General features: G+C 38.6%; 2 protein-coding genes and 1 non-coding gene across 3 annotated transcripts; 1 reads left to right on the forward strand and 2 right to left on the reverse strand.

Annotated features, from left to right (window-relative positions):
- Positions 1–12314: 12314 nt before the first annotated feature.
- Positions 12315–13190, reverse strand: LOC107795301 (uncharacterized). Its single transcript, XM_016617908.2, has one exon. The coding sequence runs from the start codon at positions 13188–13190 to the stop codon at positions 12315–12317; it is 876 nt and encodes a 291-aa protein (XP_016473394.2).
- Positions 13191–18195: 5005 nt separating this feature from the next.
- Positions 18196–19800, reverse strand: LOC107814609 (uncharacterized). The gene has a single exon (XM_016640048.2). The coding sequence runs from the start codon at positions 19798–19800 to the stop codon at positions 18196–18198; it is 1605 nt and encodes a 534-aa protein (XP_016495534.2).
- Positions 19801–19961: 161 nt separating this feature from the next.
- On the forward strand, positions 19962–20069 carry LOC142162527 (small nucleolar RNA R71). The gene has a single exon (XR_012693777.1). It is a non-coding gene; the product is annotated as a small nucleolar RNA R71 (small nucleolar RNA).
- The last annotated feature ends 4204 nt before the right edge of the window (positions 20070–24273 follow it).

Here is a 24273-nt window from a genome sequence, read left to right on the forward strand (position 1 = left end):
CACAAACGACCCACCCCCCCTTCGTCTCCTTTACACCACCCCACCCCAAACGATACATCTCCAACGCCTGAGAAGCAACCATTCTTCATCAGCTGGACAAAAATCAAACCAGCAACCTTTCTCCTTCTTCAACCCATTTCCACCCTCTCCATTTTGAATCTAGACCAGTCATCCACCACCCAAACGAAGCTCCTCTGTCAAGCGATTTCAGACCATTACTGCTGCGCTGGAAGGTGATGGATCCGGCAAGAAATTCGGCAAACCACCAAACAATAGCCAAAGGTTGAAATCCAGCATAAAACATCCCTTGTGACATCCAAAACCATCGTCCAAGCTCAGTCGAGTTGAATTCGGTGAGATCCGTTCGAAGCTTTTGATTTGAGGTCTGTTCGAGGTCGTCGTTGAGGCTCTACGATCTGGTCTAGGTCGAGTCGACTAGCTTTCCATTAGAAGATCCGAGGTCGTCGTTGAGGTTCTGATCCGGTCAGTTGGTTTCTTTCTCTGCGAATTAGTTTTCATTTTTTTTGGATTCAGAAGCTGGGTTTAGCTTCATTTGGTTATTTGTTGTTGTTTCATCAGGCAATAAAATGTTTCTCCAATTGTTCGTTTGGGTAATAGTCGTAACTTTTCGGATTCTTGTAGTATGGACCAAACGTTTATAGTAGAGTGTTTGGATTGTTTTTCTATTTTGTTGCCTTCTCATCTATTTTACTATCTTGTTACAGTAGCTATGATGTTTCTTTTCGCACTGATTTCGTTGGACCATGATTATTCATTTTTAACTTGATTTTGTTGATTGTTCTATGTGTTGTGTATTGGTTTGATTTTTAGGAAATTACTTTAGAAATATAGTACTGTATTCTAGCAAATGGTTTAAAATCCATCTTTAATGAATAACTTGTGTTGTATGCTTACAACAATTTTCTACGCATATATCAGTTTGGTGGTGGGTTTTATATTGGTAAGGATTTTAAAAATTATGGGTTGCTGGGATTATAGCTCATCAATTGCCATTTGTGTTTGGAATATTTTGGTTGGCATATACAAGTTATTCGAAGCAGTTGTTGATTCTCAAAAGCTTAAATGAACATGATAATAGGTTGTTGGCCCATCTACTTTGAAATAACTAAGGACATGCTTTTAGATTATTAATACTTTGAGGCGTGCCATGTCAAATAAAATTTCAAAACGCATGGCCCTCGCTTAATTGTTATTTTTATCCTTAGAAATTGAGGCGTGCCATTTTGTTGAACTTCCATGGCCCCCGCAAACTTGAAAGTGCGTAGTTGCTTTAGGCGCGTTATTTTAAAAATTACTTTCCTAAACTCGGGTGTGCATTTTATGTGACCCAAATATAAATCTTAACAACGTTAAATAAAATGTGTCACGGACTGTGGGTGCATTTCATGTGGCGTGGTCCAAAGACGTGTTTTAGATGACTTTAAAATCTTCCTTAAAATAATTAAAAGCGGTTTAAAGTTAAAATGCACATAGGTTTAAATGTATTTTACAATTAGATAATAGGCCAATTATAACAGTTGAGCGACCGTGCTTGAACCACGGAATCCGGGAATGCCTAACACCTTCTCCCGGGTTAACAGAATTCCTTACCCGGATTTCTGGTTCGCAGACTGTAAAATAGAGTCAATCTTTTCCTCGATTCGGGATTTAAACCGGTGACTTGGGACACCATAAATTATCCCAAGTGACGACTCTAATTTTTTTTTAATAAATGATCCCGTTTTGATTATCACTTAAATTGAAAAAAACTCCCTAATACCCTTGCGGGTGTAGGAAAAAGGAAGTGTGACAAATATTCACTGAGATAATTAAGTTGCATATAATTAAGGCATATCCATGTTAGATTTTCAATTTTGAATGGCTTTTTTTTTTGTTGCTGATTTCTTGGCGTTTATTTGCGTCAGTCCATTTTTATCCCAGCAGAAAAGAAACTCAAAGGACAATAAGTGAGGCTTGTGTCATGATTTGTCTATATTTGGCGTCCTTTTTCTCGTCCAAATTGCGTGTGCAACATTGTTCGCTTTTACTTCTATTTCCTTGCTTTGACCAGACATATTTACGTGATTCAGATTGGATAGGGTATTGAAAATTAAAAAATTTCCATCTCAATTCAACTGTCTCATTTTACCTTGAAAGGGTTGATTTGACCAATATCTATAAGACAACAAGTCGACAGCAAACCCAATATGATTTAATTTAATTTTTTATTCTAGAACACAGTGCCACGACTTCAGTAGGTACTAGTTCACTTGGTTTTAGTCTTAAGAAATTACAAGTAGGGGCCCTATCAAAAGGAGAATGCCTTTGAAAAAACACAAATCATGTAAATGAATGCGAACCGTAGATATGATCTTATATATAAATTTTTATTAACTGTCATCAAGTAATATGTATTCTTTAAATTAATTTTCATTCTGATTAAATAATTTGATTTGATATAAGTATGGATTATGGTTAAGCCCTTTTTCATTTGAATATAAAGCGAAATTAAGGGTAGTGATGCGCGAAACATCCTGCATTCACGCAAGAAATGGAAAATGATCACATTCAAGGAGTGTGATGTAGACAACATACCTTGATTCAAGTAATATGTAGTATTATATTATCAGTGCAATACTGCCAAACATTTTCAACATTCTAAAATAGAAAAAATAATATTCTATAACTTTGCACAAGCAGAGTAAGAAACCTTTAAATTTTATATAAAACAGAACTCTTAGAGCCCTGTTGGACATAAGAAATTTTTTTCTTTTTTCAAATTTTTTTTACTTTTTTCTAAAATCAACGTTTGTTTATAAAATTTTTATTTTTTACTTCAAGATGCATTTTGAAATTTTTCGAAAATTTGAAAAACTCCAAAAAGCTGTTTTTCAAAAAATTTACTCAGATCACTCACAAAACTTTAAAAACAACCCAAATTATATTCATGTCCAAACACAACTCTAAATTTCAAATACCATTTTGTTCGATTCAAGCTCTAGAGAACAGAGAATATGAAGTGAGGAAGAAGAGAAATTAGAATTGTATTCTTCTATGTATTGTCGATCAATACAAGGTTGCACTATATTGTGTTTACCCCTAACTCCACTAACTAACTAACAGCTCACTTACAGCTGTCAAAACAACCACTAATAACTAACTAATGTCAACTAACTCAAAACAACTCCTCTCTACTTCTATTATGTACAATTTGGCCCCTTATATTCCAAGACTCCCCCTCAAGCTGGAGAGTGAAATACATTGAAAAATCCTAGCTTGGAAAGAAGAAAACAGTGTTGTGCAACACCAAGTCTTTTTGTCATGATGTCTGCCAACTGAAGCTTTGTTGAGAAATGATGAGGCATGAGCAGTCCATTTTTGATCTTCTCCTGGACAAAATGACAATCAATTTCTATATGCTTTGTTCGTTCATCAAATATAGGATTTGCTGCAATTTGGAGAGCAGCTTTGCTGTCATAGTAGAGATCAATTGGTTGTTGTAAATCAACATTCAATTCCTTTAACAACCCAACTAACCAAGTGATTTCAGCTGCTACTGCTGCAAGACTCCTATACTCAGCTTCAGCTGAGCTACCACTTATTGTCTGCTGCCTCTTGGACTTCCATGATAGCAAAAACTCCCCCAATTTTATAATATATCCAGTAATTGACCTTCGTGTATTTGGACATGCTGCCCAATCAGAATCACAGTAGGCAGTGAAATGAGAGATATGACCCCTCTTTCGGAATATACCAAGCGCAGATGAGCCTTTGATGTACCTGATTACTCTAAGTGCAGCATCCATGTGAGAATGCTTTGGATATTGCATGAACTGACTTAGCACTTGCACAACAAAACAAATATCAGGATATGTGATGGTCAAAGTGAGCAGGTTTCCCACTAACCTCTAGTTAGGGCTGTGCACGGATCAGATTGGATCGGATTTAGCACATTTTGAATTCGGATTTCGGATTCTAGAAAATGCAATCTGAATCCGATCCAAATTATATCGGATCAGATTGAATTTTAAAGTTTGGATCGGATCAAATTTCGGATCGTATTATTATGCCTCAAAGTTGCAAACTAATATGTATATTTTTTTGGTAAAAGAGGCAATACATTAAGAAATTCATGTTTATGCAATTATGAGAGTACTATGGTGCCAATATAACTAAATCTAAAAATTGTAAAGGCAATAACTTGGAGGAAGATGTAAAAGAAGTACTAACTATCCGAAATTAAAAGTTGTGTTTATCACTGCCTAATAATTTCGGATTTTGGATCGAATCGGATAAAAATATACCAGTCCGAATCCAATCTAAATTCCGAAATTTTAATAAACATAATCCGAAATCCGATCAAATCCGAAATCCGAAATTTAATAAATCAGTTCGGATTTCGGATATGCGATCCTAATGACCATTCCTACCTCTGGTAACTTGCTATATCCTGCAATTCTTCATCTCCATTGCGTCCTACATGTTTGTCATACTCTGTGGTAGTCAGTTTCTGATTTGTCTCAATAGGAGTAGAAGCAGGTTTAGCTGCAGCTAATCTTGTGGTAGAAATCAACTCCAATGCATATTTTCTTTGGTTTAGCATTAGGCCTTTATCTGATCTCATTACTTCTATACCCAAGAAATATCTAAGTTCCCCTAAATCCTTTGACCTTGAATTTGGCATGCAAAGTAATCTTGGTATCTTCTACTAAGGACATGTTTCTACCAGTGATTAAAAGATCATCAACATACACCAAGATGATAACAATGTCCTGTCCTAATTGCTTAGTAAACAAGGAATGATCATATGCACTCTGCTGGTATCCTGCTCCTACCAGGGCATCTGTGAGCTTAATGTTCCATTGTCTCGAATCCTGTTTCAAGCCATAGAGTGACTTTATTAGTATGCAGACTTTATTCTCCCCTGGATTTGGGAACCTTGTGGCAAGAGTATTACACTTCCTCATAGAAATCACCCTGTAAGAATGCGTTGTTGACATCCATTTGATATAGGATCCACTCTTTTGAGGCTGCTATGCTAAGGACAACCCTCACAGTTACCATTTTAGCAACTGGAGAAAATATTTCATGATAGTCTAACCCTTCTTGTTCAGTGTATTCTTTTGCAACCAGCCATGCCTTGAACCTCTCAACCTCACCATTTGAATTGTATTTGATTTTGCATACTCACTTAGAACCAATTGGCTTCTTACCTTCTGGCAAGTCTACCACCTCCCAGATGTGATTTTCTTCAAGTGCTTTAATCTCTTGGTTCATAACTTCTATCCACCTTGGATCATATGCAGCTTTCTTGAAAGACTGTGGCTCATTTAAGACTGAAAAAACACTAAGATAGGACTGATATACAGGAGATAGATTATCATAGGATATGGCATTACAAATTGAGTAAGGATAGTGTGTGTGTCTTAATAGTAGTAATGTAATCCTTAAGCCAAATGGAAGGCTTTCCTTGTCGACCAGACTTCATAGTTTCCACATCTACAGATGCTTGTTGAGGATGTACACTTGCTTCCTCTGTTGGTTCTAAAGAATGCTCCTGAGCTTCTGTACCTCAACTACTTGTTCAGATTCTGTTGGTTCTGAAGAATATTGCTGGGCTTCTGTTGGCTCAGCTACTTGGTCATCAATAAAATTGTCATTTATTTGATCTACACTCTTATGCTCTCCATATGATATGACATTGTCTAAAACTCTTGCATCATTTGTGGTTTCTTCTGTTGTAGCAGTAGTGTCTTCAATTTGTGGCTGTATGTTCAGAGATGTAGGTGGAATCACAGTTGGATGTGATTGTTGCATCTCTTCTGCCTCCAATGAATTTGGAGAAGTAAAAAGATCCTCTGCATCATCTGGACATGTAATATTGCTAAAAGGAAAAAATCTCCTCTTTGAACACCACATCCCTGCTAACAAATATGCTCCTATTATCAAGATCATATAGCCCATAACCCTTTTGAGTTTTTGAATATCCAATAAGAACAATCTTTCTTGCTCTGACTCTAAATTTATCACCCTTAGGTGGGTTACTTGCATAGCACAAACAACCAAATACCCTTAAGTGATCCACCTTAACTGGTTTTCCATATAATAACTCATAAGGTGATTTACCTAGTACACACTAGTGGGCAACTTGTTTATCAAATATACTGCAGTCCTTACACAATCACCCCAGAATCTTTTAGTAACTGCACTTTGAAATTTTAGGGCTCTTGCTACCTCCAAGATATGTCTGTGCTTTCGTTCAAACACCCTATTTTGTTGTGAGGTGTATGGACAACTACTCTGATGTATTATTCCAAGAGAAGCAAATAAAGTATTGCATTGAGAATTGAAGAATTCAGTACCATTATATAATCTAACAACCTTCACAGTGATTTCAAACTGAGTATTTATCATTGCAAGGAAGTTCTTTATTATAACAACTACTTCACACATAGATTGTAATAAGAATATCCAAGTAAATCTGCTATAATGCTATAGTCATCTACAATTGTAACAAAATAGAGTTTTCTGTCATATGTAGGTACCTTATGAGGTCCCCAAACATCCATGTGAACAAGCTGTAAACAACCACTTGACCTAGTACTACTAGTAGGAAATTGTAATCTACACTGCTTTGCCAAAGGACATACTTCACAATTGTCCTGCACTCCAGTGTGTATTTTGTTCCTCAATGCTGAAATATGTTCCATAGACTATCACGACCCGGATTTTCCATCCTATGGAGTCGTGATGGCGCCTACTCATAGAAGCTAGGCAAGCCACGAAATGCGAAAAATTCAACATCCTCCATTTTAGCCTTTTTAACCAATTAAATTAGCAGGTAATCGGTATTTAAATAATGACGAAAGATGAAATTTAAGCGGAAGACTTAGATAAATATTATACCCAAACCGATACGAATAAAAATCAACATATATCTCTACCCAGAACTGGTATCACAACATTCACGGACTGTCTAGGAATGCTACATACAAGTGTCTGAAAAAGGAAATATAGTCTATCTCGGATATAAAAGAAAATAGAACATCTAAATGGATAGACGAGACGCCGGGCCTGCGGATGCTTGCAGGGCTACCTCTGTGTCTCGGTGGACTGAAGGTTGCACTCTAACTACTGTCCAAAAGCTGCTTCGGGATCTGCATACAATGCAGAGTGTAGTATCAGCACAACCGACCCCATGTGCTGGTAAGTATTTGGCCTAACCCCGGTGAGGTAGTGACGAGGCTAGGACCAGACTCCAGATAAACCTATGCAATTATGTATATATATACAGCGGAAAGATAGACGGAAACAAACAATTAAAAATGGGGAGGGGAAACATGCTTCGGGGAATAACAGATAAGGCAGAATATCAATAAAATTGTAAGGAAACCAAAATTTAACTTCTAATAAGGATAAGGAAAATAAAGTCAAATTTCACTTTCAGTTTACATCTTGTTGCAGGCGTGCAACCCGATCCCATTTCTCATATCTTGTGGTAGGCGTACCACCCGCTCCCATTTCATTAAATCTTGTGGTAGGCATACCACCCGCTAACTCAACACTACACTAAGGTAGGAAGAGCGGGTCACAATAGCTTTTACCCGATATGAGGGTCAGGATCGAATTCCTCAGGGAGCTAGTAGTGGAGTTGGATTGTCTGTCTATCCTAGAGATGTGTTTGTACTTCTAATGTCACTTCAAACATTTTTGGGTTTTCAAATTATAATTGTTTTTGTAAAACTACTGATTAACACTAAATTATGCTACGAGAATATTGCTAAATTGTATCTAATGGGAAGAAGGGCACTAGGGTCGTGACACTACCTAGGTGGCTAATTGACGGGTAGATGTTACTAAGGTTCGATTGACATAATTGGGGCTTATGCTATAACCATTGCACAATTTTACCCACTCTCACACCTCTCGGTAGAGAAAGTGACTTTGCCTAATTGACTCTCGAGAGACCAAATGGGTGGTCAAATTAGACAAAGCAACTAGGGTTCAAGTAGGGCAATTACTCTCTCGAGGTTTAACACGTTAATTGGGACTATCATTTCTCGTGAGTCCATCCCAATTCCTTGTTGGGTCAATTTTAGGGTTATAGACTCTCTTTTTAAGAAGAGTTAAACCCACAAAGCTTAAATCAGTATTTGCAACCACCAATCCTAGATTAAAACAAAAAATCAACTCAAATAGCAAACACCCATAGTCAATCTAACATTAGATGGCAACACCCATCAATTACCCACACTAGGGTTGAGCCAACCCTAGCTAATGGGTTTAGCTACTCATGCTAGATAAAAAAATTGAAGAAATAGATGAAGAGCTAAGCATATTGTTGCTCCCAAATGCACACGCAAGTATACGTGATCAACAAGTAATATAATGATAAGTAGAGTGTCGAACCCACAGAGACTTGTGTAAACTACTCACTGAATCACTAAAATTGTTATTCAATCCAGCTAAAATCAAAGTCCAATAATATGATTATATTATACTACAATTCTAAATAATAACTAAGTTATCAAGTAACAAGTTGATTGTTGTGTATTCAGTAGAGACAAGTATTCCAGGGTTGTGATCGATTCACCAATCGAATTGTGTTCTAATTAACTCTCCCTTTCATATAATTCACACATGGTTGCTAATTAATCGATAAGTGCTCTCATAGCCTTCTCCCGAAGTACTACTCACCTATTCTCAATAGATTAACGCCTATATTCCTATGAAATAAATCTATTAAGAACACATTAAGATCACGATATTTAATTAAGCATGGTGACTAGGTATATTCCTATCCTAACCACAAATCCGCTCCCCCTAAGGGTTAAGTCATGCTCTCTTCAATTCTTCTCTAATCTAAACACAGCTTTCCCAAGCATAACATAGATAGTAAATAGAACCTAACTGCTGGCCAGACAATTAAGCAATTAAACACAGAATTGAAGAAACAACCATATATTGGTGAATTATAATCAAGGTCAAGTCAACGTTAAACAACAATATTCATGGCTAAATCACAACCCCAGAACAATGGGTGTTTAGCCACTCATTATTTAATCAAACAATTGCATAAGTGTTGAATCAATTGGAAATACTAGAAAAAGATGAAGAATTCTGAGATGTTCTTGCTCCTCAATGTTTCTTGCGTGTATTTTTTCTCCAAGGTGTGTCCCCTCCCTCAAAAATAGGTTTAGTCTTGCTTCTATATCAGTTGGGTAGGTCTAGGGCCGAAATAAACTTGTCCCGAGCAAAATAGGACACATTTCACGTCACCAGCGCCCAGCCCAGCGCCAGGCGCCCTCCACGGCGCCCCATTATTTGTGCATACTATTTTTGGCACCATAGGTGGCGCCAGGCACTGCCTGTGGCGCCCAACTGGCCCTTTTTCCCGGTTTCGTTCGTGTTGGCTCAAATCTCGCGCGTTTTGCCCTGTTCCGTTTAGAATTTGGAAAACTTTAAAACATGAAAGTTGTAGCCCTTTGAGTTAGGTTTCCAACAATATATTGTGGAGCCAAAATGAAGTTCTGAGAAAAAGGTTATGTGTATTTTACTAGACAGTACGCAATATGCCCTCTCGAGTCTTCGTTTATTCTTAACTATCAAAGTTGACCCCTGACACGATCCCGACTTAATTCCTTGGGCTTTTACTCAGACTTCAAAGCTCAAAATCATTTCAATTCATTCCATAACATCTATATAGCTCGGAATCACTCCTACAAGGCATAAAACACATCGTTAGTGCAAAACATTAGCGATTAAAGCGCAAACCCAAATAAAGTATAGTAAATTAGAGTGTAATAATCGACCAAAATATGTAACTATAGCCTATCATCAACACCCCACACTTAAACGTTGCTCGTCCTCGAGCAATGGGACTATCTAATACCCCCCTCCCCCAACTACGTACAAGTATCAATTATAGAGGAGCACTTTAACTTTTAACCACACACTATACCTTGACTATGATTAATACCGGCACACAAGCATGAACACACAAAAATTCACATTCTTCCCGTTTGAGCAAGCCCAAGTATAATATTTCAATTCAATAATTTCCAATAACCTAATTGTCACCACCCAACCTCACAAGCCGACTTGCAACCACTAAGCACCCTCAATTTATGCACTTACCCAACAAGAAAGTTTACAACATTGCCAATCATTCATGAGATCATGTGCCCTCACCAACAAACCGAGAGTGAATATAAATTGGTCCACACATTCAAATATGCTTTTGAACATAATTTAAGGACATCACACAATTGAACAAAATTCGGTCACTCTTACAAAGAATTCATATGCATCCCGTGGTCATTCCATAAGCTTGCCCGTAATGTATATCTCCACTAATTTAAGCTAGCCAAATCTAGGATCAATTAGGACTTTTAGGTTGTATTGTAGGCTAAGGGACGGGTAGAATATATTTAGAAATAGTGACTCACCCTCCTAAGCACTTTAATACACTACATTTACACTTCAATCACATATTTTTCTCAACCAAATCACTTGCCATATACAACATAGCCCACTTTTCACTTAAGCACTTCTCTATTTTGTCACTAGCACAAATCAATAAGAATTGGAGGTGTGTATTTTTCTACATTATTTGAACTATCATATTTGTTTTTTCTTTTCTTGCAAATTTTTCTTTTCCCTTGTCTCTTTTTTTTTCTTCACACACTTCATACATTAAAGTTCATCGGCTAGTGACTTTTGATTTCAACTTTAGTGCACTAACGAGCCCTTCCATGTTTCCACTCGAAAACTACTCCCCAATATATCACCTTACTTCTTTTAGCGACTAAGTTCCTTAGGAGGTAAAGGTTCAATCAATATCAAATTAAGAACAAAATAGGGGTATGGCTTGTATGTGGGTGACAAAAGAAAGGTCTATAGGCTCAAAGGGGCTAGCAACGGAAAATTTTATTTTTATGTGACAAGCACATCTATGATCAAGCAAGAAAATGCCTACGTCATCTCTTAGATATATCACAACTTATAATTTCGCTTCAATTAACACACGGGGCAAGTTCTAGACTACACAGGATAGCAAAGAAAATCACAAATCCTCACACACATGTTGCACATGACTCAATCAAGATGGTTTTGTTCAACTCTCAAGTCAAGGAAGTACAATTAAATGAGAAATTTAAGCAACATTGCACTATGTGGTATACAAGTCAAACAACTGAGAAACGACGTCACAAAATAGGCTATTTACTTTACTTAGGCTTCACAAGTCAAACCAAATACACGGGAAAACAGAATGTATGTCATAGCCTAATGTGCCAGCATCAACCATGTCAATGAGTATCTCAGAATGACTCAGTTTCTTCCTAAACTGCTCCTAAAAAGAAATTAAAGTGCCCGGTTCTAGCTACATCCTTGGAAAAGAACCGGTGCCCAAAGAAAAATCAAGGAATACTACCTAGCTATTCTAAAAAAATAAAACGACACATAAAAAAACAAAAATCTCTTGGGTGTTTTTAAATCGAACTTTTATCCCTCAAGAAAATTGTCCAAAAGATCCATCTTCGGGAAAAATCCGATCTTTTTCAAATAATTTTTTTTTCTTTTTCATTTAAAGCAACTAATACTAAACTAGATTGACAACACTAGAACTACGGAAAGAAACAAAACAAAACAAGTTAATACAAGATATACAACTACAGCATGTGGTATTCCTCCTATCCCACACTTGAACTATGCATAGCCCTCGATGCATGATCATAGAGAAATATTAAAACAAGGGTGAAAAATACTCCCTGAGACCCTCTCAGACCTAGCTCAGACATGATCCTCAATATTAAGGGCCGGGACGACCCCACACTTAAGATCAAACATGCTCCTCAACTTCAACTTTGGGTACTCAGACTTCCCCTACTCTGCAAAATAAAAGCAACACAAAACTTGACACTAAAAAAATTAATCAATAGATAAAAGATATATAGGTTGGGTTGCCTCCCAACAAGCGCCTTATTTATAGTCGTGGCACGACTCTGCTATTCTGCTCAGGCTGGGCGCTTTCTCTTCTTCTTTCTCCTATGAAGTCTAGCCTTTTTGCACGTTCTCGGAAGGTCTCCTCTTTCATCTCTGGTTCTTTTCTCAATCATCTTAACACGGTCAGTTGGAAATACCACCTCCTTTAACTCAGTTGTCCCATCTGGATCACTATAATTCACATAAGGACTCTGCTTTATCCTCTTCGATTCTACCACTGTAATCATGCACAAGTCTTCATAATGTTTAGGAAGCTTAAGTGCCTTGTACACATTAAAAGTGACCTCTTCATCGTCAACTCTCATTTCTTACTTCCCTGCTCTCACATCAATAATTGTTCCACCAGTAGCTAAGAATGCTCCCCCCAAAATAATGGGCACTTCCTCATCTGCCTCGTAATTAAGAACAATAAAATTAGTAGGAAGAATAAACTTTCCCACTCGAACTAACACATCCTCAATAATTCCTTCGAGCATGACTAGTGACCTATCTGCTAGTTGTAAAGTGATTGTTGTAGGTCTAAGCGCCCCCAATCTGAGTTGCTTGAACAAAGAGGATGTCATCAAATTTATACTGGCCCCTAAATCACACAAGGCTCTACCAACTTCTTGTTTTCCAAGAGACAAAGGAATTGTGAAACTCCCAGGATCCTTCAACTTAGGATGACGTTTACTTTGAACTCTGGCACTACACTCTTCAGTAAGTGCCACTGTTTCAAACTCTGTATGTCTTCGTTTTTTTGCCACAATATCTCTGAGATACCTTGCATACTTAGGCACTTCCTGCAAAATTTCCACCAAAGGCAGATTCACACTCACTTGGCTCAAAATATCTAGGAATTTCTTGTACTTGGCATCATCTTTTTGCTTCTGCAGTCTTTGTGGAAATGGAGGCGGTGGCCTAGCCTCAGTTACTGGCTTGGGTCCTTTATCATCTTTCTCATTCCCATCAACTGGCTTGGGAGCTAATTCTCTTTCAGGATGATCTGCATTCTTCTTTTTCTTTGGAACTTCTTCTAGTGCTCTTCTATTTCTCAAGGTAACCGCATTGACTTGAGATTTAGGATTGGGCTCAGTATCACTTGGAAGAGCTCCAACTGGTCTAGTGTTTTGAGCACTGGCAAGCTGTCCCATTTGACGCTCCAAATTTCTCACTGTTGTGGCGAGGGCTTGCTGTTCAGCCATCACTTTTTTCAACATGTCTTCAAGGTGACTATAGGACTCTCTTGTTGTTCAACCTGAGGTGGTCTATATTATTGTTGAGGTGCTTGAGGCCTGTATTGATTCTGAGTGCCCTGGTTTCCACCCCAAGAGAAGTTTAGGTGGTTCCTCCATTTGGGATTGTAAGTGTCCCCATACTGATTTGTTTGGCCTCGATTTGCATTACCCACAAAATATACAGACTCTGGATTTGCTAGGCATAGATTGCTCATGTGACCCTCTCCACATACTTCACAAAATATTTGAACATGTTGCACTGGTTGGGCTTGTTGCTTGTTGATACTCAAGTTCATCTGGTTGACTTGATTGGTCAGTGTAGAAATCTGCGTTGATAATGCTGAGACGACATCTAGCTCAAGAACCCCTGCAGACCTTTGCACTGTGTGTCTGCCCATCTCTCCTTGCCAATCCGGATTGCTCTTGGAGAATTTGTTCAACAATGCATATATCTCGTCAAAGCTTTTCTCCAACACTTGACCCCAACTGCAGCATCTACCACGATCTTTGTTTTAGCATGTAGCCCTTCTATGAAAGTGTGAGCTAACACTTCATTCATCTGATTGTGATGAGATAGTCTTTGAGTAGCCCCTTGAATCTTTCCCAAGCTGAGTATAAAGATTCTCCCGCTTTCTGTTTGAAGGCTACTATCTCACTTCTACTCTTTGCAGTTTTGCCTGAAGGAAAGAACCTTGCCAGAAATATTCTTGCCAAATCATTCCATGATGTGATGGAATTAGCTGGTTCTGCCTTTAGCCATTGCTTAGCCTCGCCCAACAGAGAGAATGGAAAAAGTGTGAGCCTCACGTAATCTGGAGTGACCCCGTTAGTGATATAAGTATCACTAATCTCCAAGAAGTTCAGAATATGCTGCTGTCGATCCTCGTGTGGAATACCCATTAATTGCCCGTTTGCATGAATTAACTAGATCATGCTCTGTTTCAGCTCAAAGTGCCCAATGATCTCGGGCTTCACTATACTGGAGGTGACATTAGTAATGCTGGGCATCGCCACCTCCTGAACAACCATGGGTTGCTCCTCTTCCATGTCCACAAGAAATTGAACAAGTGCCTGAATATTATTCGTGTCCCTTGCTTCCCTCAACCTCCTGTGAAATGTTCTCTCAGGTTCAGGATCAAAGCCTTGAAGTCGGTCCTGGCTTCTGACCCTACGCATTCAATCAAAGTTCCTGAGATCTGAGAAACAATCAAGTAATGTTAGACTAGACTAAATACACAATTAAAGCAAAAACCAGCAAGTACTTAATATTCAAGTCCCCGACAACGACGCCAAAAACTTGTTGCTCCCAAACGCATACGTAAGTATACGTGGTCGACAAGTAATATAATGATAAGTTGATTGTCGAACCCACAGAGACTTGTGTAAACTACTCACTAAATCACTAAAATTGTTATTCAATCCAGCTAAAATCAAAGTCCAATAATATGATTATATTATACTACAATTCTAAATAATAACTAAGTTATGAAGTAACGAGTTGATTGTTGTGTATTCAGTAGAGACAAGTATTCCAGAGTTGTGATCGATTCACCAATCGTATTGTGTTCTAATTAACTCTCCCTTTCATATAATTCACTCATGGTTGCTAATTAATCGATAAATGCTCTCATATCCTTCTCCCGAAGTACTACTCACCTATTCTCAATAGATTAATGCCTATATTCCTATGAAATCAATCTATTAAGAACTCATTAAGATCACGATATTTAATTAAGCATGGTGACTAGGTATATTCCTATCCTAACCATAAATCCGCTCCCCCTAAGGGTTAAGATCATGCTCTCTTCAATTCTTCTCTAATCCACGGCTTTCCCAAGCGTAGCATAGATAGTAAATAGAACCTAACTGCTGGCCAGACAATTAAGCAATTAAACACAGAATTGAAGAAACAACCATATATTGGTGAATTATAATCAAGGTCAAGTCAACGTTAAACAACAATATTCATGGCTAAATCACAACCCCAGAACAATGGGTGTTTAGCCACTCATGATGTAATCAAACAATTGCATAAGTTTTGATTAATTGAAAATACTAGAAAAGATGAAGAATTCTGAGATGTTCTTGCTCCTTAATGTTTCTTGCGTGTATTTTTGCTCCAAGGTGCGTCCCCTCCCTCAAAAATAGGTTTAGTCTTGCTTCTATATCAGTTGGGTAGGTCTAGGGCCGAAATAAACTTGTCCCGGGCAATATAAGACACATTTCACGTCACCAGCGCCTAGCCCGGTGCCAGGCGCCCTCCACGGCGCCCCATTATTTGTGCATACTATTTTTGGCACCATAGGTGGCGCCAGGCACTGCCTGTGGCGCCCAACTGGTCATTTTTCCCAATTTCGTTTGTATTGGCTCAAATCTCGTGCATTTCGCCCTGTTCCATTTAGAATTTGGAAAAATGTAAAACATGAAAGTTGTAGCCCTTTGAGTTAGGTTTCCAACCATATATTGTGGAGCTAAAATGAAGTTCTGAGAAAAATATTATGTGTATTTTCTAGACAGTACGCAATATGCCCTCTCGAGTCTTCGTTTATTCTTAACTATCAAAGTTGACCCCTGACACGATCCCGACTTAATTCCTTGGGCTTTTACTCAGACTTCAAAGCTCAAAATGACTTCAATTCATTCCATAACATCTATATAGCTCGGAATCACTCCTACAAGGCATAAACACATCGTTAGTGCAAAACATTAGCGATTAAAGCGTAAACCCAACTAAAGTGCAGTAAATTAGAGTGTAATAATCGACCAAAATACGTAACTATAGACTATCATCAACACCCCACACTTAAACGTTGCTCGTCCTCGAGCAATGGGACTATCTAATACCCCCCCCCCCCAACTACGTACAAGTATCAATTATAGAGGAGCACTTTAACTTTTAACCACACACTATACCCTTGACTATGATTAATACCGGCACACAAGCATGAACACACAAAAATTCACATTCTTCCCATTTAAGCAAGCCCAAGTATAATATTTCAATTCAATAATTTCCAATAACCTAATTGTCACCACCCACCCTCACAAGCCGACTTGCAACCACTAAGTACCCTCAATTTATGCACTTACCCAATAAGAAAGTTTACAACATTGCCAATCATTCATGAGATAATGTGCCCTCACCAACAAACCGAGAGTGAATATAAATTGGTCTACACATTCAAATATGCTTTTGAACATAATTTAAGGACATCATACAATTGAACAAAATTCGCTCACTCTCACAAAGAATTCATATGCATCCCGTGGTCGTTCCATAAGCTTGCCCGTAATGTATATCTCCACTAATTTAAGCTAGCCAAATCTAGGATCAATTAGGACTTTTAGGTTGTATTGTAGGCTAAGGGACGGGTAGAATATATTTAGAAATAGTGACTCACCCTCCTAAGCACTTTAATACACTATATTTACACTTCAAGCACATATTCTTCTCAACCAAATCACTTGCCATATACAACATAACCCACTTTTCACTTAAGCACTTCTCTATTTTGTCACTAGCACAAATCAATAAGAATTGGAGGTGTGTATTTTTCTACATTATTTGAACTATCATATTTGTTTTTCTCTTTTCTTGCAATTTTTCTTTTCCTTTATCTCTCTTTTTTTTCTTCACACACTCCATACATTAAAGTTCATCGGCTAGTAACTTATGATTTCAACTTTAGTGCACCAACGAGCCCTTCCATGTTTCCACTCGAAAACTACTCCCAAATATCTCACCTTACTTCTTTTAGAGACTAAGTGCCTTAGGAGGTAAAGGTTCAATCAATATCAAATTAAGAACAAAATAGGGGTATGGCTTGTATGTGGGTGCCAAAAGAAAGGTCTATAGGCTCAAAGGGTCTAGCAACGGAAAATTTTATTTTTATGTGACAAGCACATCTATGATCAAGCAAGAAAATGCCTACGTCATCTCTTAGATATAGCACAACTTACAATTTCGCTTCAATTAACACACGGGGCAAGTTCTAGACTACACAGGATAGCAAAGAAAATCACAAATCCTCACACACATGTTGCACATGACTCAATCAAGATGGTTTTGTTCAACTCTCAAGTCAAGGAAGTACAATTAAATGAGAAATTTAAGCAACATTGCACTATGTGGTATACAAGTCAAACAACTGAGAAACGACGTCACAAAATAGGCTATTTACTTTACTTAGGCTTCACAAGTCAAACCAAATACACGAGAAAACAAAATGTATGTTATAGCCTAATGTGCCAGCATCAACCATGTCAATGAGTATCTCAGAACGACTCAGTTCCTTCCTAAACTGCTCCTAAAAAGAAATTAAAGTGCCCGGTTCGAGCTACATCCTTGGAAAAGAACCGGTGCCCAAAGAAAAATCAAGGAATACTACCTAGCTATTCTAAAAAAATAAAATGACACATAAAAAAACAAAAATCTCTTTGGTGTTTTTAAATCGGACTTTTAACCCTCAAGAAAATTGTCCAAAAGATCCATATTCGGGAAAAATCCGATCTTTTGCAAATAATTTTTTTTCTTTTTCATTTAAAGCAACTAATACTAAACTAGATTGACTACACTAGAACTACGAAAAGAAGCAAAACAAAACAAGTTAATACAAAATATACAACTACAGCACAAGTAGTATTCCTCCCACCCCACACTTGAACTATGCATATCCCTCGATGCATGATCATAGAGAAATATTAAAACAAGGGTGAGAAATACTCCCTGAGACCCTCTCAGACCTAGCTCAGACATGATCCTCAATATTAAGGGCTGGGACGACCCCACACTTAAGATCAAACATGCTCCTCAACTTCAACTTTGGGTACTCAGACTTCCTCTACTCTGCAAAATAAAAGCAACACAAAACTTGACACTAAAAAAATTAATCAATAGATAAAAGATATACAGGTTGGGTTGCCTCCCAACAAACGCCTTATTTATAGTCGTGGCACGACTCTGCTATTCTGCTCAGGCTGGGCGCTTTCTCTTCTTCTTTCTCCTATGACGTCTAGCCTTTTTGCACGTTCTCGGAAGGTCTCCTCTTTCATCTCTGGTTCTTTTCTCAATCATCTTAACACGCTCAACTGGAAATACCACCTCCTTTAACTCAGTTGTCCCATCTGGATCACTATAATTCATATAAGGACTCTGCTTTATCCTCTTCGATTCTACCAAACTAATCATGCACAAGTCCTCATAATGCTTAGGAAGCTTAAGTGCCTTGTACAAATTAAAAGTGACCTCTTCATTGTCAACTCTCATTTTTAACTTCCATGCTCTCACATCAATAATTGCTCCACCAGTAGCTAAGAATGGTCGCCCCAAAATAATGGGCACTTCCTCATCTGCCTCGTAATCAAGAATAATAAAATTAGCAAGAAGAATAAACTTTCCCACTCGAACTAACACATTCTCAATAATTCCTTCGGGCATGACTAGTGACCTATCTGCTAGCTGTAAAGTGATTGTAGTAGGTCTAAGCGCCCCCAATCCGAGTTGCTTGAACAAAGAGGATGGTATCAAATTTATACTGGCCCCTAAATCACACAAGGCTCTACCAACTTCCTGTTTTCCAAGAGACAAAAGAATTGTGAAACTCTCAGGATCCTTCAACTTAGGAGGAAGTTTACTCTGAACTCTGGCACTACACTCTTCAGTAAGTGCCACTGTTTCAAACTCTGTATGTCTTCGTTTTTTTGCCACAATATCTCTGAGATACCTTGCATACTTAGGCACTTCCTGCAAAATTTCCACCAAAGGCAGATTCACACTCACTTGGCTCAAAATATCTAGGAATTTCTTGTACTTGGCATCATCTTTTTGCTTCTGCAGTCTTTGTGAAAATGAAGGTGGTGGCCTAGTCTCAATTACTGGCTTGAGTCCTTTATAATCTTTCTCATTTCCATCAACTAGATTGGGAGCTAATTCTCCTTCAGTATGATCTGTATTTTTATTTTTCTTTGGAACTTCTTCTAGTGCTCTTCCATTTCTCAAGGTAACCGCATTGACTTGAGCTTTAGGATTGGGCTCAGTATCACTTGGAAGAGTTCCAACTGGTCTAGTGTTTTGAGCACTGGCAAGCTGTCCCATTTGACGCTCCAAATTTTTCACTGTTGTGGCGAGGGCTTGCTGTTCAACCATCACTTTTTTCAACATGTCTTCAAGGTGACTTGTAGGACTCTCTTGTTGTTCAATATGAGGTGGTCTATCTTGTTGTTGAGGTGCTTGAGGCCTGTATTGATTCTGAGTGCCCTGGTTTCCACCCCAAGAGAAGTTTGGGTGGTTCCTCCAGTTGGGATTGTAAGTGTCCCCATACTGATTTGTTTGGCCTCGATTTGCATTACCCACAAAATATACAGACTCTGGATTTTCTAGGCATAGATTGCTCATGTGACCCTCTCCACATACTTCACAAAATATTTGAACTTGTTGCACTAGTTGGGCTTGTTGCTTGTTGATACTCAAGTTCATCTGGTTGACTTGATTGGTCAGTGTAGAAATCTGCGCTGATAATGCTGAGACGACATCTAAATCAAGAACCCCTACAAATGTTTGCACTGTGTGTCTGCCCATCTCTCCTTGCCAATCCGGATTGCTCTTGGAGAATTTATTCAACAATGCATATATCTCGTCAAAGCTTTTCTCCAACACTTGACCCCAGCTGCAGCATCTACCACAGTCTTTGTTTCAGCATGTAGCCCTTCTATGAAAGTGTGAGCTAACACTTCATTCGTATGATTGTGATGAGGACAGTCTCTGAGTAGCCCCTTGAACCTTTCCCAAGCTGAGTATAAAGATTCTCCCGCTTTCTGTTTGAAGGCCACTATCTCACTTCTGATCTTTGCAGTTTTGCCTGAAGGAAAGAACCTTGCCAGAAATATTCTTGCCAAATCATTCCATGATGTGATGGAATTAGCTAGTTCTGCCTTTAGCCATCGCTTATCCTCGCCCAATACAGAGAATGGAAAAAGTGTGAGCCTCACGTAATCTGGAGTGACCCCTTTAGTGATATAAGTATCACTAATCTCCAAGAAGTTCAGAATATGCTGTTGTCGATCCTCTTGTGGAAGACCCATAAATAGTCCATTTGCATGAAGTAACTGGATCATGCTCTATTTCAGCTCAAAGTGCCTAGTGATCCTAGGCTTCACTATACTGGAGATAACATTAGTAATGCTGGGTATCGCCACCTCCTGAACAGCTATGGGTTGCTCCTCTGCCATGTCCACAGGAAATTGAACAAGTGCCTGAATATTATTCGTGTCCCTTGCTTCCCTCAACCTCTTGTGAAATGTTCTCTCAGGTTCAGGATCAAAGCCTTGAAGTCGGTCCTGGCTTCTGACTCTACACATTCAATCAGAGTTCCTGAGATCTGAGCAACAATCAAGTAAAGTTAGACTAGACTAAATAAACAATTAAAGCAAAAACTAGCAAGTACTTAATATTCAAGTCCTCGAAAACGGCGCCAAAAACTTGTTTCTCCCAAACGCACACGTAAGTATACATGGTCGACAAGTAATATAATGATAAGTTGAGTGTCGAACCCACAGAGACTTGTGTAAACTACTCACTAAATCACTAAAATTGTTATTCAATCCAGCTAAAATCAAAGTCCAATAATATGATTATATTATACTACAATTCTAAATAATAACTAAGTTATGAAGTAACGAGTTGATTGTTATGTATTCAGTAGAGACAAGTATTCCAGAGTTATGATCGATTCACCAATTGTATTGTGTTCTAATTAACTCTCCCTTTCATATAATTCACTCATGGTTGCTAATTAATCGATAAATGCTCTCATAGCCTTCTCCCGAAGTACTACTGACTTATTCTCAATAGATTAACGCCTATATTCCTATGAAATCAATCTATTAAGAACACAGTAAGATCACGATATTTAATTAAGCATGGTGACTAGGTATATTCCTATCCTAACCACAAATCCACTCCCCCCTAAAGGTTAAGATCATGCTCTCTTCAATTCTTCTCTAATCTAAACACAGCTTTCCCAAGCATAACATAGATAGTAAATAGAACCTAACTGCTGGCCAGACAATTAAGCAATTAAACACAGAATTGAAGAAACAACCATATATTGGTGAATTATAATCAAGGTCAAGTCAACGTTAAACAACAATATTCATGGCTAAATCACAACCCCAGAACAATGGGTGTTTAGCCACTCATGATGTAATCAAACAATTGCATAAGTTTTGAATCAATTGGAAATACTAGAAAAAGATGAAGAATTCTGAGATGTTCTTTCTCCTCAATGTATCTTGCGTGTATTTTTGCTCCAAGGTGTGTCCCCTCCCTCAAAAATAGGTTTAATCTTGCTTCTATATCAGTTGGGTAGGTCTAGGGCCGAAATAAACTTGTCCCGGGCAAAATAGAACACATTTCACGTCACCAGCGCCCATCCCGGCCACGACGCCCCATTATTTGTGCATACTATTTTTGGCGCCACAGGTTGTGCCAAGCACTGCCTGTGGCGCCCAACTGGCCCTTTTTCCCGGTTTCGTTCATATTGGCTCAAATCTCGCGCGTTTCGCCCTATTCCATTTAGAATTTGGACAAACTTAAAACATAAAAGTTGTAGACCTTTGAGTTAGGTTTCCAACCATATAATGTGGAGCCAAAATGGAGTTCTGAGAAAAATGTTATGTGTATTTTACTAGACAGTATGCAATATGCCCTTCGAGTCTTCGTTTATTCTTAACTATCAAAGTTGACCCCTGACACGATCCCGATTTAATTCCTTGGGCTTTTACTCAGAATTCAAAGCTCCAAATCACTTGAATTCATTCCATAACATCTATATAGCTCGGAATCACTCCTACAAGGCATAAAACACATCGTTAGTGCAAAACATTAGCGATTAAAGCGCAAACTCAACTAAAGTGCAGTAAATTAGAGTGTAATAATCGACTAAAATACGTAATTATAGCCTATCATCACATATAAATTAATTGCTAAAATTAAATTGCAAGAATTTATCGTAAATGTGAAGCAAAAGTGCCAAAAGGGCTACAAAATACGTTCTCACAAGAGCAGCTCTCTACTAATGTATCTGATTACCTAAAAAATGGTACAATGTTCTTTTTATACTAGGCTGGAAAAATTGGACAAAAATACCCCTACGGGGTCAGTGCGGGCCGCATTAAATGGACTGCGGCTGCACGGGGCTTACTTCTGTTTCTCTGAACTTGGACTCCGCGGACCGCGTAGAATGGACCAAGACCGCGGAGGGAGTTGGCGTGGTCCGTGCAACCACGACCGCGGAGCGCATGGCACTGGCTTTGCAAACTTCATCTCTCTGAATCTCATGACCGCGAACCACACAAAAGAGTAGTGCGGCTGCGGAGCCTTCACCGCGGTCCGCGAGATGTGTACTGTGACAGCACTTCTTCTAGCCTGATTCACCAACTCTCTGAACCACCTAGTGCGGCCGCATTCCACTTTGCGTGGTTCGCACTAGGCCTTCTTTTCTTAAATTTCTTGGTCTTTGATATTTGAGCAGGTTTCACTACTTTTTGAGCCGATCTTTGACATTTCATCACTTTGTCAATCAAACCTGCGATCAAGCACAACTTGTGAGCGTTTTAGGACTATTTTGTAACAATATATGATCAAAGCATAGGCAAGTAGGGGCATAAAACATGTTAAAATCCTAACTTATCACGTACCACCCGCTCCCATTTCATCATATCTTGTGGTAGGCGTACCACCCGCTCCCATTTCATCATATCTTGTGGTAGGCATACCACTCGCTCCCATTTCATAATTTCTTGAGGTAGGCGTACCACCCGCTCCCATTTACATGCCAGCACAAAATCACAAGGAATCCTGGTAAGGGAACAAAAGCAATATAATAACTTTCCGGCAAGGGAGCAACAATATTGAAACAATCATCCCGGCAAGGGAGAATCAGCTATAACCAATCCTAACTCAACTTCTACTCAGCTTAATTAATACCAATACTCAATCATAAATAAAATCCACGGGAATAAACTAAATCCTTGCTCAATATCGAGAATCATCAATTAAAGCATTCGTAGTAACATTTAAGAACACAACAACTATCAACTTAAGACTCACGGTCATGCTCGACTCCAACGTATAGATACCCGTCACCATGCCTATACGTCGTACTCAACAAGAAGCAATTAACAAATAGGACTCAACTCCTAATCCCTCAAGCTAAGGTTAGACCGAACACTTACCTCGATGCCTCAAACACAACTCAAGTTTCAATTATAGCTTTACCCCTTGATTCCTCTGCCAATTCGCTTGTATCTAGCCACAAGTTACTTAATTACATCATTAAACGCTAAATGAATCAATTTGAATGCATGAAAATGAGTTTTCCAAAGTTTTACCCAAAAAGTCAAAATCGCCCCCAGGCCCACTTGGTCAAAACCCGAAGTTCGAACCAAAACTCGATTACCCATTCCCCCACGAGCTCAAATATGTAATTTGTTTTGAAATCGGACCTCAAATTGAGGTCCAAATCCCCAATTTTTGAAAAACCTAGGTTCTACCCAAAACACCCAATTTCCCCCATGAAAATCATTGATTTGAAGTTGAAATCATGTTAAAAGATGTTAATGATTGAAGACAACTAGTTAAAAACGACTTACAATTGATTTGGAGAAGAAGGAATCCTTGAAAAAATCACCTAAGTGTGTTTATGTTTGAGGGAATATGAAAAATGGGTTTTAAAATCGGCTAAGTATAAAAGTTGCAGGTCTCAGTTATGGGAATTGCGAACTGGGATTTGCAATTGCGAACCCTTCAGAAATGCTGGACCTTCACATTTGCGAAAGAAAATGTCGCATTTGCAACTTCCACATTTGCGGCACATTGGTCGCATTTGCGATCACTGAACAGGCTGGGAAGTTTCGCATTTGTGAAATAAAGGTCGCATTTGCGACGGCAGGAGCATCACATTTGCAATGATCGTCCTCACATTTGCGAGAAGGGGATGGCCTAGGCTTACTTCGCAATTGCGAAAAGCCACTCGCATTTGCGAGCCAGGCT

Source organism: Nicotiana tabacum, chromosome 7, assembly GCF_000715075.1.
Source record: "Nicotiana tabacum cultivar K326 chromosome 7, ASM71507v2, whole genome shotgun sequence".
NCBI lineage: Eukaryota > Viridiplantae > Streptophyta > Magnoliopsida > Solanales > Solanaceae > Nicotiana > Nicotiana tabacum.

Bases quoted from the DNA above. Each gene is read 5' to 3' on its own strand.
- LOC107814609 (XM_016640048.2), bottom strand. From the start codon at position 19,800: ATGGGCAGACACACAGTGCAAACATTTGTAGGGGTTCTTGATTTAGAT.
- LOC107795301 (XM_016617908.2), bottom strand. From the start codon at position 13,190: ATGGCTGAACAGCAAGCCCTCGCCACAACAGTGAGAAATTTGGAGCGT.